At 34.3% G+C, this 15,155-nt stretch overlaps 1 protein-coding gene across 2 annotated transcripts in view; it reads right to left on the bottom strand.

Annotated features, from left to right (window-relative positions):
• The window catches only part of LOC131802177 (LIM/homeobox protein Lhx1-like), a 163,946-nt gene that overhangs the window by 107,940 nt on the left and 40,851 nt on the right, over positions 1–15,155 (bottom strand). For both annotated transcript variants that reach the window (XM_059121771.1, XM_059121770.1), the window contains exons 2-3: positions 10,121–10,316; positions 7,044–7,273 (exon numbers count right to left, since the gene is read on the bottom strand). In XM_059121771.1, the coding sequence (XP_058977754.1) occupies positions 7,044–7,273; positions 10,121–10,316 (426 nt within the window). The remainder of the gene's footprint in view (positions 1–7,043; positions 7,274–10,120; positions 10,317–15,155) is intronic.

Below are 15,155 nucleotides of genomic sequence, written 5' to 3'. Positions count from 1 at the left end.
TATTAGAGCTAGGGTTTGGAGACAAATAAAAATTATTTCTTTTTCGGGACGTCTAGTGGATTTTCAAATATTTTTTCAATGGGCCCATGGGCATAAGTTTTATAAAGAATCAAAGCACATTCAGGATATTGCTATAGAAACTAGCGTAAAATCTATATTTGGAGGTTTTCAATAAAATTTATGAAGAACACCTTGAAAGCACTACCAGGGCTACACTTCATATATTTTATCGATGGAATTTGTTTGAAAATAATTTTCAAGGATTCTCTTGGGAATTTTAGACAAATTTTTTTCTTCCAAAATGTTCAAGATATTTATAACGAATATTTTGCAAAGACGATTAGAGGAATAATTTGGAACATTTCAAAAGGCTTTCAAGACTATAATCTACAATTATTCTCAAGGACTCAAAGGAAGGATTTAAATGTGTGAGTTTTTCAATGGCCTTCAGTGCTTAAATTCGGAACATATATTTTCAAGGACCCTCTCGAAGTTTTCTGAGGAAATTCTTTAGGGGCTTGTGAGCCTGTAATTGCGTGCTTTTTAAATTAATTTCCAGAACTGTCAAAAATATTTGTTTAGTCATTTTTTGATGGATTTTCATAGATTTTTAAAGAAAATTTTGAATTTGTAACTATTCGGAACATATCTTTTCTCGAAAATTTTCGTTGGAAATTTTTTTGTAAAAGCCTGCAATGTTTGCTTCTCTAAAGTAATTTCGGAACATATCTTTTCAAGGACCCTCTCGAAAATTTTTGAGGAATATTTACAGCGGCTTTAATCACACATTTGCAGTAGTTTCCAGAACTATCAAGAATATTTTTAAAGAATTTTTGGAATTAGCAATTATTCGGAACATATCTTTCAAGGACCCTCTCGAAATTTTCTAAGGAAATTTTTTTTAATTTTTTTTTTTTTTGCTTTTCAAAAGTAATTTCCAGAACTGTCCAAAATATTTTTAAAGTAATTTTTCAATGAATTTTCATAGATTTTTAAAGATTATTTTGCATCGCAGTTGGGTAGATCTTAATATTATTTTTTCCAAGGACACTCAGGATTATTTTTTCCAAAGGTTTTTTTTATACCAAAATTATAAATTTTACATTTTTGGGCATTGCAGAGCTTTGTGGTAGCATAATTTTTAAAAATTCTCAAAAGTAAAATTTGGGAACAGCATTTTTGAGGCATTTAAAGAGATGTATTTTGCCAGGAGATTCGGAGATGGAGAACAGGTATGTCTTCCAACACAAAAGTGTGGGATGTTTAAAGAAAATGCTAAAAAAAATAATTTTCAATGTCTGAAAGATCTAAATTTTTGAAAATGAATACCGAAACCGACCAATATCTTATAATGTCTCTATCAAATATTAATGCATAATGTGTTTATTTTTAGAATTATTTTTTAAGGATTGTTTTTATTAATTTTAATCTTTTTTAAAGACGCACAGAGCTACAAGTTGTTAGAGTCTGAAAAACTTTTTCTTTTTTTTTTTGGACCAACAAGATTCAGTGTAATTTCAATAATTTTCACTTTTAATATTCGAATGATTTGAAAAATTTACGATTACAAGATGAGGTTTTAAAATTCTCTCCTAACTTCATAAATCCATCATGCCCAAAACAAAATTTTCCAAAATTAGTTTTCAATTTTCCAACTCTTATCTATAAAATATATAATTATTATTTTTTTTTTAATTGTTAAAATGTTTAGAGTCAATTACGCGATCGTGACTCAAATTTTATGGCATTTTGTTGTTGTCATCTTGCCATAGTCGCTGCGGTGGATAATAAACAAAATCGTTCATCAAAAATTATCATAATTAACCGCGCTTATCTAACAAATATGAATAACATGGAGCAGCAATGCATTCCATTCCCCAACACCACCACCACTAGCTTCGCTGCAGCAGCAACAAAGTATGGGCTTTGTAGAGATAAATGTCTAAAAATGATGGATCTATGGAAATTTCAAAACCCCAAAACATTATTCGAAAAGTATTATTTGTTGCTGTGGAGCCGTTGCTGCTGTTGTTTTTTTATTTTTATTGCTATTGATAAATATTCCCCAAGTGTTATTTAGTAAAATTGCTTAAATGCGATTTAGCGACGACTAAATGCATTTTATCATAAAACTAAAGCTAAACAAATATGGCAAACACACGCACGCTCTCGCGCACACACACACACACACGCTCACATTATCAACAATAACATTTTGAGCTAACATTATAAAAGCGTCACACACCAACACCCGTAATAGACATCAGACACGCACACACACATATACACAGGCATTTGAAACTATTTCATCTCTGGCCATAGAAAAATAGACACGCATATTTGCAATAAAAGAGAGAGGGGGATGGGGGTGGGGGGAGATAATGTGAACATTTAAGTATTTGTACACTTTGCAATTTAAGGTTGCAAAGTTATTGTTGCTGTTATTTATGCTGTACACATATATACAAACAAACATACACACACACACACACACACAAAGAGATGCACTTTGCAACAGACTCTCACAGAGGTATGTGAGTGTGTGTGTGTGCATGCATAAATTTCAACACAGGCTTACAAATATTTACTTGGCAAACAACAAAACTATGAATGGTTGAAGCAGGCGAACAACAGCAACGAAAGCAATGGAACATCACATCATTTACAATGTGAATGTGTGTGTGTGACCATCCACACATCTGTGAGTGTGTATTTTCGTGTTGAACATTTGCATTGGCGTTTACATTTTATATCCAAACCCATGGCCTCTTCTCGTTGGGATTTAAGTACTCGTATTGTTATTGCTCTTATTGTCGTGTTGTTAATGTCGGGCACTTGCATTTGCAACATAAAACAATAGCATGATACAACACGAGCAGCAACAACAACAGCAACACCACCAACAACACATACAACAGGCAGCCGTTTAAATTATTAGTTTGGTAAAATTTGTATAAAATCTAAACAAAATTTTGACTAAACATTTACCGCACGCACATAGCTACAATATCAACGACCAAATGGGCATAATAAGGCAACGGTGGGATTTTCCTCGAAAGGATTTTTTTTGTCAATTGGTATACAGAGATATAATCCCGAACTTTACCGAATAGGGGATTTTTTCAAAGTCAACTAAAATAACTTAAAAATATCAGTCGATTTTGATGACAGCTGTATACCCTTAGCCCTTAGTATCTATCGTAAGCGTTATGGCTATGTTGTTATGGTATGTCACAAATAATAAATTACATATTAATCTGTTCCAGAACTTCAAGAATGTAAAAGTTTTTAAAAACTAGTAGATTCTTTCAGGTACTGGAACAGAGCAAATATCTCATAAGATTATTTTGAACAGCTGTTTCATACAGTTTTGGTTATGGCATGTCTAATTGAACCTTAAAACTCAACGAAAAGTACAAAAATGTACTTAAAATTTAATACTTTGTAGTCGACAACAGGAATGAGCTAGAATTCCGGAATTTGGAATGAGAGTCACTGATGTAGTGCAGAACATGTGTACTAAAGGGTTTTTGGAAATTCGAACGTTAAGGTTACGAAAAGTACTATTAAAAGGTACCAAACTTCTAGAATGGAACCATTTAATATTATGTGAATGGATAGAGCTAAAAACTTGAGAATCAAGTTTGGAAAGTAAGTTTGAAAGTATGAAGTTGGTTTTGGAAATGTACACAAAGTGTGCGAACTGTACTAAAAGGTACGAAATTTGGAACAGTTCGGCTTACGGTGAAGGGATGAAGCTGGAATTTTGAAATTTTGTATTGGAGTCCCTCTTGGTTGTAGAATTGTGATAAAGAGGTGCTTTTTTGGAATGTGTACCATAAGTGCCCGTAATAGTACTAAATAAATAGCACAATTTGGTATTGGGTATACAGATAGGGCTTGAAATCGCTAATTTGGTATTAGCATCGCTGATCATCTTTAGCCTGAACATATGGCGGTGCTTTTGGAAAGGTTTACTATAATTGCACGAAACGTACTAAATGGTACTATATTTGGTATTGGGAGAAGGGATAGGCCTGGAATCCTCAAATTTGATATTGATGTCTCTGTTCACATGTGGAATTGAGATTTGACGGTGGCTTGGAAATGCGTCCTATATATTTGTACGAAAAGTACTAATGGTACTAAATTGGGTATTGGGTAGAGGGATAGGGTTGCAGTCCTCAAATTTGATATTGAGGTATCAATTGGCACCTGGAATTGATATGTGAAGGTAGTTTTGGAAATATGTACTATAATTGTAAGAAAAGTACAAAGTGGTACTAAATTAGGTATTGGGTCTTCACTTGAAATTTGGGGCTGGAATCCTGAAATTTGATATGGATGTCACTGTTGGTGGCTGTGGTTAAGATTTGGAGATAGTTTTGGAAATGTATACTATATTACTTCAAAAGGTACTAAATGGTACTAAATCTGGTATTGGATGGGGTAGGGCAGATATCCTCAAATTTGATATTGAAGTCTTTGTTGGTATCTGGAATTGAGATATGGAGATGGTTTTGAAAATGTGTACTATAATTGTACGAAAAGTACAAAGTGGTACTAAATTGGGTATTGCGTGAAGTTATGGGGCTGGAATCCTGAAATGTAATACTGAGGTGAAGGTGGTCTGGAAATGTGTACTATTACTGTTCTAAAAGTACAAAATAGTACTAAATTTGATATTGGGTGAAGGTATGGAGCTGAAATTCTAAAATTTGAGATTGAGGTCACTGTTGGCTTCTAGGGTTTACACATGTAGACGTTGAAATAGTTTTGGCCGGAAAAATGGGATGTGAGTCCATTGTGCAAAGGTTTGACTAATATTCCCCTCAGTGTAAAGGGTAAACATTTTCCTATTATTGTTTCCAAAAAAAGGAGAAACCTGAATAATATATAAAACCTTGAAAGTCTGAGGCGTGGATTGAAACATTTTGTCAAACTAAGAAAATTTTCTATTTTGAGTGTAGGAAGAAATGAGTGTATGAAGAAATAAAAAGCACTTGCTAGTAAGAAATATAATTATTGAAGGTTGTGATTTTTTTGTGGGGGAGGAACCAGAAGAGTAAAATCTTCCATCTCCACAACACATCTTGTGGTAGTGGATATATTGTGTTCTGTTAAATTTTAATAGAATCGGATGTTTATTTCGCATTTTATATTAGTTAATAATATTCAACATTTTGACCCTTTGTGGGGGATAAGGAGGGGACCGATATACTCCATCTTCATGTCAGACTTTAGTTCGATAGAAATACTGGGATGTTCCGAGTTTGAAAGAAACCGAATGTTAATTTCGCATTTTCTGAGCTTCAGGGCTATTCAAAATGTTGACCCCTTTGTGGGGGAGGTACCAGAAGGAGTGTGCCGATATATTCCATCTCCCCCCTAGATATAGTGTCAGTAAAAATATTGTGATGTGTGAAAGTTGAAGACAATCGGATGCTTATTTCGACTTTTTGTGAGAGTTAAATTTATTCAAAATGTTGACCCTTTGTGGTGGAGGTACCAGAAGAAGTGGGCCGACATTTTCCATCTTCCCATCATATCTTGTTGTGGTAAAAATATTGCGGTGTGAGAAATTTGAAGACAATCCGTTCGTTATTTCGCATTTTATGAGCGTTAAAATTATTCCAAATTTCGACCCTTTGTGGGGGAGGTACCAGAAAGAGTGCTCATACATATCCATCTTCATATCCGATCTTGTGGTAGTAAAAATATATTATAGAAGTGTGAAATTTGAAGAGCATCGGATGCATATTTCGTATTTTACGATAGTTTTAATAATAAAAAATGTTGACCCTTTGTGGGGGAGGTACATGACGTAGTGGACCGAAATTGTCCATTTTCACATCTGACCTAGCTCTCATACAAATATTACGATTTGCAAAGTTTGCAAAAAAAAAGGGGAGGGTCCTTTCCAGTTCAATGAGTTATATTATTTTCTGAGAAAATTTTAAACTATTGTGGGGGAGGTACCAGAAGGAATGCACCGATATTGTTCATCTCCGAACCCGATCTAAGTTTGACAAAAATATTACGATGTACCAAGTTTAGACCAAATCAGCCAGAAAGATGGACGGACGAACACTGCCAGATCGACTCCAAATTTCCTAAAAAGGATTTGGTCAAAAGAGACTTGGGGTCTTAAATTGTTGTTTTGATGAAATGTGTTTTGGCCCATCAAATGATAAATACCCTCTGAAGCCATATGGCTGAGGGTGGATCTTTAACCAATAATTTGATCATTTATGTCTTTGAAGCCATTGAGGAACAAAAATGTGAGTTGACAAAACAGATAAGGACTTAGAAGTTTGATTTTCTTCGAGGACGCCAAAAGCTTTAGTTATGGACCCTTTTCGCCTATTTGTATGGGGCCATCTATTAATTGAAAATAATCAGTTCCATTTTCTCGTGTTTGAAATAATTAAAAATTTAACCCGTTTTCGCCAAATTCTCCCACTGTCGAGTAAATAATACATTGTCGTGTTATGGCATGGTGTGGCCCAAAATGATGGCATGACATTCATTCAACACAACAACAGCAACAACTACAACATCATCCTCATCGGCAATGCAATCAACATCCATGTCTGGTTTGATGCAGCTGAATTCAATGTTGTGATGATGCACACAAACCCCCCCTTTGCAACCATGAATTGGTTTGAATGACTGACTGACTGAGACCATGGCAAACAATAGCATGGAATATACATAACATGCCAACACTTTGATATGAAAATATTTGTTGTTGCTGTTCAACTTTGGATATTTTCACAAAATATTGTAAGATTTCCAAACACACACCTATACACACACACAAAGAAAGAGTTTATTCAGACACACATTGCCTACAAAGGCCATTTTGGTCTATTCATACATGTGTGTGTGTGTGCATGTGTGTTTGATGATATCTTCTTCCAACTAATTAGCATAAGATGTTCGACATACATGGCAATGTTTGTTTGTAGAGAAATAGAGAGAGGTATATGTATGTGTGTATATTTGTGTGGATATAAATGCTTGTCTTTGCGAGTACTTACCACTTAACGAATTATGGCCACATATCGACGGCGCCTTGCCCAGCAAATAGTCATCCTTGCAGATGTATTTGTTCTCGTCCAGCACATAGAGCTGTTCGCCGGTGCTGAGCTGTTTATGGCAGATACAACATGTAAAACAATTGAGGTGAAACACCTTATCACGAGGTTTCCTAACGAGATCGGAGGGAGCAATGCCTTGGCCGCAGCCGCTGCATTTTGTGCCATAGCGCCTGGAAAGAGAAGAGGCAAAGAAATGAGAAAAAGTGGAGAAAAATTAAATCCCATCACAAATCAATCAACACTCTTTCGTGCCAATCAAGTGTATGACACTCATCATTCTATTAAATCCCCCCTCCCCCCCTCACCATACTTGAGATACAAATCCCATCAAATCATGGCATGGCATGGCATATCTGCCTGCAATTTTATTTTCATTTCCCTGTGATTTTTCCAATAATTTTTTTTGCATGCGTTTTTCCAAGGATACTAAAGATGATGACAATATTGACATTCTCAGTTATTCAAACAATGAGTGAATTGGAAAAATTAATAAAAAAAAATGGAGGAACATGGGAAAAAAATTGAAGGACACCGCCATATTATTATTTTTTTTATTCTTCCTTCTATTCTATTTCGTTGTCATCGTTTTTCATTTCGCTTTTCTTTTTTGTTTAACAGGTTTTAAATCACACATCCTTTTGCTAACATTTTTCTATGTTTATTGTTCGTGTTTTAATTGATTTTTCTTTATTTAACGTTTTTTTTTCTGTTTGTTTTGTTGTTGCCACCGAGCTGTGATTGCAAAAATAAATCGTCATTGCTTTGCATGCAGATGGACAAATAAAGCGGAATTAGTTTTGCCATGTATGGCATGTATGTGACATTTTTTGAAAGTATTCAATGAAATAGGGAAAAAATCAGGGATTAGAGGACCTTGTTAGGGTGGATATATGATTTTGTGGGATTTTTTGGGTTTACGACAAAAATGTAACAAACGTCACAAATGTCAAAAACCTGTAAAAAGTGATTTAAAACCAATAGGAAGTGTGGGAATGTGAATAACATGAGTAAAATAACATTTTGCAAGTTTACGACAAAATGTCAAAAACGTCAAAATGTAAAAAACTTGTATAAAACCCCAAAATGTTAAGCAATTAGCGTGGGAAAAAGATTTAAATGGTCTGGATCGCTTTCTTTTAGTTAAAACTGTAATTTTTAAGGTTTTTTTTCACACAATGTTGCAAATGTCAAAAACGTAAAATACTTGTATAAAACGTTTTTTACTTAAAGTACATTATTTAAGAATATTCAATTTAAGAGAACAAGTTTTGGATGAATTTTTTCACTAGTTTTTAAATTTTAAGTAATTAGGGGAGTTTACGACAAAAATGTTACAAACGTCACAAATGTCAAAAACCTGTAAAAAGTAATTTAAAACCAATAGGAAGTGTGGGAAAGCGGATAATATGAGTAAAATAGCATTTCACAAGTTTACGACAAAATGTCGCAAATGTCAAAAACCTGTATAAAACCCACAAATGCTAAGGAATTAGGCACGGAAATTAACTTAAATGGCCTGTTTCGGCTTCTTTTAGTTTAAAATGTAATTTTTAAGGTTTTTTCACACCCTATCTTAATTGTCAAACACGTAAAAATCATGTATAAAACGATTTTTACTTAAAATGCACTTTGTATGTGACATTTTTTGAAAGTATTCAATGAAATAGGGGAAAAATCAGGGTTTAGAGGATTTTGTTAGGGTGGATACATGATTTTCGGGATATTTTTGTGTTTACGACAAAAATGTTACAAGCGTCACATATGTCAAAAACCTGTTAAATGTGATTTAAACCTAAAAATAAGTGTGGGAAAGCGGATAATATGAGTAAAATAACATTTTGCAAGTTTACGACAAAATGTCAAAAATGTCAAAAACCTGTACATATAAAACCCACAAATTCTAAGTAATTAGGCTCGGAAATGAACTGAAATGGCCTGGTTCGCTTTCTTTTAGTTTAAAATTTAATATTTAAGGTTTTTTCACACACTGTTGTAAATGTCAAAAACGTATAAAACCCGAATAAAATGTTTTTCACTTGAAATATACGATTTAAATATTTTAAATTTGTACACTCAATGTAATTAGGTGTCTTTCTTGGCTAGCCTTTAGTTTATATGTGAATCGGGGAGTTTCCGACAAAAATGTTACAAACGTCACATATGTCAAAAACTTGTAAAAAGTAATTTAAAACTAAAAGAAAGTGTAGGGAAGCATAAAATATAATTTAAAAAGGCATTTTTCATGTGTAGGACAAAATGTCGCAAACGTCGTAAATGTCAAAAATGTGTATAAAACCTACTAATGTTAAGCAATTAGACTGGTAAATTAACTCAATTCGAACAGTTCAGTTAATTTTCCTTTGAAAAGTAATTTTTAAGTTTTCTTTTGCATACTGTTGCAATTGTCAAAAACGTAAAAAACTGGTATAAAAGCGTTTTTAACTTGAAATATATGATTTAAAATTATTCAATAAAAAATATAACATGAGTTTTGAAGAATTTTTAAGAAGCCTTCAGTTTATAATGGATTTTGGGGGTTTACGACAAAAATGTTACAAACGTCACATATGTCAAAAACCTGTTAACGGTGGTTAAAAATCAAAAGAAAATCTAGGAAAGTGGATAATATGAATTAAGTAAAATTTTTCAAGTTTACGACAAAATGTCAAAAATGTTACAAACATCATGTGTGTTCGAAAAACCATAAAAATTGATTTAGAACCAAAAGGAAGTGTGGGAAATCTAGTAAAATTATTAAAATACCGATTTTTATGTTTATGAAAAAAGGTTGCAAACATCAAAAATGTCACAAACTGTATAAAACATGCTAATATGAAACAATTAAATGTCAAATATTTGTATAAACCCCACAAGCTTTAAGGTATTCACAACAAGAAAAACAATTCTAGAGATTTTTTATGTTTTAAGTTTAATATGTATTATTTTAAGTTTTCTACAAAATGTCGTAAACCTCCCAAATATCAATTCTAACTTTTTTGTATCCGTGATATACTTACCTAAAGAAATCATTCCTACAGTAAAGTTTCGATTCTCTACTAAAGCATTTATCCGTTAAAGGCTGAAGGCATTCGCAGCAGCGTACGCAGGACGCATGCCAACCGCGTTCTAAAACATTTAATAAAAATTTATCTAAAATTGGTTTATTGCAACCAGCACAGGGATCGCCAACACCGACCGGCGGTTCACTGCGACCTGGAAAAGAGAGAGAGCAAAAAAAAATCAATTAGTATTTGGGAAAAAATTAAAAAAACACATTAAAAAAATATTCGAATTTAAAAAAATAGCAAAGGTTTAGCCCTCATTCGAAGGATGATGGATGATAATCAGCCAGAATTAAAATTATTAAGTCTTTCTAGTCGAGCTCAAACATATGGAGTCAAGGTAGAGGTGTGTGCCCTTTAGAGTTCTGATTTGATCATTTTTACTTCCGATATGCTGTTTTTAACTAGAATTTAAACGAAGTGCTTGTTATGTGGAATAAATGTTCGGCGTACGAAAAATTCTAAATAATATATTTCGATATGAGCCCCAAATTGCTGAGTTCGGATGATTTCAAGATACAATATGGAAGATTTAGGATATATTTTTCAAATGAAATGGTTGCATTTTGACACGAACTCGAACGAACGTATTCGGTCCGACAGATAATGGGGTTTCTTCAAAGACCTATTTTCAAAATTTCGACCAAAATTTAAAAAAATGATGTTCATAATTCAAGTGATCCGACAAATAATGGGATTTCTCCAAAAACGCATTTTCGAAATTCCAAAAAAAAAAATCAAAAAATTATGATCACAATATTAAAAAATCCGACAGAGCAATTTTCAAAATTTCGACCATAATTTCAGTTATACCCAAAAGCTTCAATATATCTTCTTGAAAACATCCAAGCTCGGCATTATGGGGCTCATATCGAAATATGAGCCAATATTGGGAAGTTTTCATAAGCCAAACTTGGCTTGGAAATGTATTCTAAAATTTTAAAATAGGGCCTTAAAAATGTATAAAATCATCCGGATCTGCACATATCAAAATATAGACTAACATTTACAACAAAACCTTCAAAACGCCAAAATGTTATGCCCTTCAATGTCTAAATAAAGTCCACATATGTTTCCTTCTGTCTTCACTCATTGTCGGGTCTTTGCGGAGCTTTTCTTGTCAATATCAAATAACACTTTCGAACCGCCCCCCCCCCCCCCCTGTTTCTTCCCAATATTTCCTGGCCATAACACCTTAAATACCCATTAATGAGCATCATTATGTTTTGTGCAATCGACCTCACCTCAAATTTCCTTGCAGATATTTGCCCAACAACATTGTGTTCTTCAAAAACCCGAACACACCTTTTGATGCTTAACCCTACCACCAGCCAACTGGGTGCCTGGGAGTCAGTTCCCTACAGTCATAATATTTTGCTGTAGGAGGCGGGGGGGGGGGGGGGGGGGGGGGGGGTTAAAAAGAGATGCCTGATGACTAATTAGCTGCAATTTGTGGCATCAACACCAACCATCCGAACGTACTTTGGTTCTTCCTCATAATCAAGGAGGTGCTGCTGTTGCCATTGAAGAACAAACAGTAGCTGTTAAGTGTTACGCAAATTTAAACTCTGTGGTGCCATTTGAACATGTAACCTACACTCATCCCGCTCCCGCCAAAAAAAATATCAAAAATCTTATGCCAAAAAGCTGCAATTACCATTAAATACCGCAAACGTTTAATTTATGCCATTGCTTTAAGCTAAAAATTCTGCTTTCTTTCTTCTCTTATTTTGGTTAAATTTCAAAAAGAGTGCATCCATGTTTGGAGTTCCTACGAACCGGTCATATCATTCATGTGTCCAAATTGATGCTTGGCTTTGCTGCTCATAACAACCATTTGAACATGGCCAATACCTTGACTACTCAGAAAATAGTTTTCAAAGCCAAAATTCCCAAATGCCACAGATGATGAATGAATGGACGTTGATTTCAGACCACAATTGGTCTCTGGTGCGTATTATTTACATATGTGTGAATGATGGTATGTGTGTGTGAGAGGGAATTACCTTTGTATGCACTTAAAAATAGTCAAACAATGAGCATCTCTTTTTAAGCAACCAAAACCCCCCTGGAGCTATTTGCAAGAGGGTGTTGTTAACATCATTGCTGCCACAACGAAAACAGTTTCCTTACGAGCAGTAGCATGGAGGTGGTGTGGCAGGGAGTAACCATATTTTTGTTGAAACACATCCCAAAAGTGCAACCGTATAATGATATAGTGTCAAATACTTTATTTAGTTTTTACTCGAAGAGGAAAAAATTGCTGGTCTTTATCTAACCGCCAAAGGGTCAGCTTCTGTCCATCGTCGTCATCAAACATCATATCATGACTTTGTGATGGTGAGAGGAATTGAGAACTCTCTTAACCCAAAAAAAAAAACGACAGGGTAGAAACCCAAGACAACAAGCTGCAACAAAAGCCCCAAGGGTAGTTAATGAATATGCCGAAGCAGAGATGGCTCCTATGGCTCTGCCAAGGCAACTTCATTTTAGTTGAAGCCATACAAACTGCTTCTCTTTGTTCTTCCACCTCTCCTCCGTCTATGCTCATAATTTAAACCATTTTTCTGACCATTTATCGCTTTAACTTTACTACTCCAAAGAAATGAAATTTATGCCAAAACTTGCAAAATTAAAAGCACCTGAAGAAACGAAGGAAAATGAGGCATGAAGAGTGTGTTGTAGCCTTTGCTTCAGGTCTATGGTCATTGGGTATTTTTTGGCTTAGAAGGGGAGGAAATCATCTAATGTTCATTTTGTCTTGTTTTTTTTTTTTTTTTTTTTTTTTGATATCCGGAGTGGTTCGGCAATTTATTACCAATTTGCCAAACAAATTTAAAAGCAAAAAAAAATTTTGGTCTGGCAAGAAAATGAAGGCGTTGCCTTAATAAAACAAATGCTGGAACCCACAAATCTCCAAATATAAGTTCATGAGTTTTTAATTTAGGAAATTATTAGACACAGACATGTGGAAAGACGTAAAACAGGCAAATTGCTGGGCTTTAAAATGCCTGCAATTTTCCTGTCCCATGAGCGATATAACAGAACCTTATTAACTACCGAATATAGTACTATTTAGTACTTTTCGCACCATTATAGTACACATTTCCAAAAGCTCTACCTCCATATCTCAGTCCCAGATATCAATAGAGGCCCCTATATCAAATTTGAGACATCTAGCCCTCTCAAATACACATACCATCAGTAAAATATCAAATATCAGAAGTGTATCTCTATCCCTTCGGCCAATAGCAAATTTAGTACCACATAGCACTTTTCGGACAATAGTACTCATTTAGTAGTTCTCTTTTCTGAAACCGCCATCATTTTTCGATTCCTGATACCAACACATACCACAATATCAAATTTGAGAATTTCAGACCTATACCTTCACCCAGTACCAACCTTAGTACTATTTAGTACTTTTCGAACAATTATAGTACACATTTCCATGAACACCCCAATAACTTAACCACAGACACCAACTGTGTCATCCATATCACATTTCAGAATTCCAGCTCTATTCCTTCACCCCATACCAAATTTAGTACTATTTAGTACTTTTCGTACACATTACCAAAATCATATCCATATCTCAATTTCAGATATCAACAGAGACCTCAATATCAAAATTCATGATGCCAGCTCTATCCTTCGCATAGTAACCAATTTAGTACCTCTTACTTCTTTTCGTACAATAATAGCACACATTTCCGGAGCGACCTACATATGTCCAGGCTACCACCTTCCTATATCAAATTAACTTCGCAACCTTGACTCTTATACCAATTGATTCTTTAAATTTGGAAATTATTAGACCCAGACATGTGGCAAAATATCTACAATTGTCCCGTCCCACGAAGGATATGTCAGAACCTTATTAAGTATCGAATATCGTTGAGAAATCCGAAATATAAAAGGGATCCAAAATTACATTGCAATTGCATCGTTTCGGCAAGAGTCCCATACAGGGGATCGATATCTAAGCTGAAACCTTGAAAATCCTAAAATTTACCAATATAACCCCCCAACCCCTACCAAACCCCCTTGGAATAAGTTTTCCACCATAAAAAGTCCTTTAACAACTGGGGCAACCCATAACCAGCAAATGGGTCAGTTGCAGACAGACGGTATAACCTAATCATACACCAAAAAGGAACCATCCACCGCTCCCTTTTATTCATACATCATTGTACCACCCCCCTCATCCATTCTTTGTGTTTTGAGAAAAAATTAAAAAACCTTTTCTTATTCTCAAAGAGAAGAAGAAGGAGGAGATAGAACGTATATCAAACATTTTGTTGCTACGAAAACTGTCAAAATTGACGGATGTCATCAATCAAAATGTGTTTTGGCAAAATCCATGGCCGTCTACGGCAATGTAGCTTTTATCATCATCAACAGCGGCAGCACAGCCGCCGCATGTAACCTCGACCAAAGCAAACTCAAGGTTAAACACACTGGGAGAAGGCAAAGCAAAAATAACAAATGAAAAGCAACACCATCCACAACTTAAGTCTATAACAAAGTTAAGTCGGTAGCAACAGTTTAAAGCATTTTTTTTATGGCCAGTAATTATCGTCGAACTTTGAAGTGGGGCAAATAACAACATATGAAAACTATTTCCCTACAGTAAAAAACTACAAGGAACTTGAAAAGACAAAAGGTTTTATGGATTCTTAAATTTAGAAAATTTTCTAAAAAAATTTGAAGGCTTTAGATCTTATAAAAATAGTGTTCTCAATTTTTAGAGAAGTAAGTATTTTCAATATTGCGTGCCAAAATGATTAACATTTTTTCAATTTGTACAGGCAGGGAATGTTGGAGAAAACTTAAGTTTGAAAATTGTTTTTTTTTTTTAATTGAATACAGTTCTACAACCTTTCTGGACTTCGATGAGGACAACTTTTGTTTCATTGATGAAATCAAAGATATAATTTAAAAATCTCTTTAAAATTGCAAATCTCTATTCTGAATATTGAGAAATATA

This window comes from Musca domestica, unplaced genomic scaffold, assembly GCF_030504385.1.
Source record: "Musca domestica strain aabys unplaced genomic scaffold, Musca_domestica.polishedcontigs.V.1.1 2, whole genome shotgun sequence".
Lineage (NCBI taxonomy): Eukaryota > Metazoa > Arthropoda > Insecta > Diptera > Muscidae > Musca > Musca domestica.
Note: the sequence above shows the minus strand (reverse complement) of the source record. Positions and strands in the feature narration are given on the sequence as shown.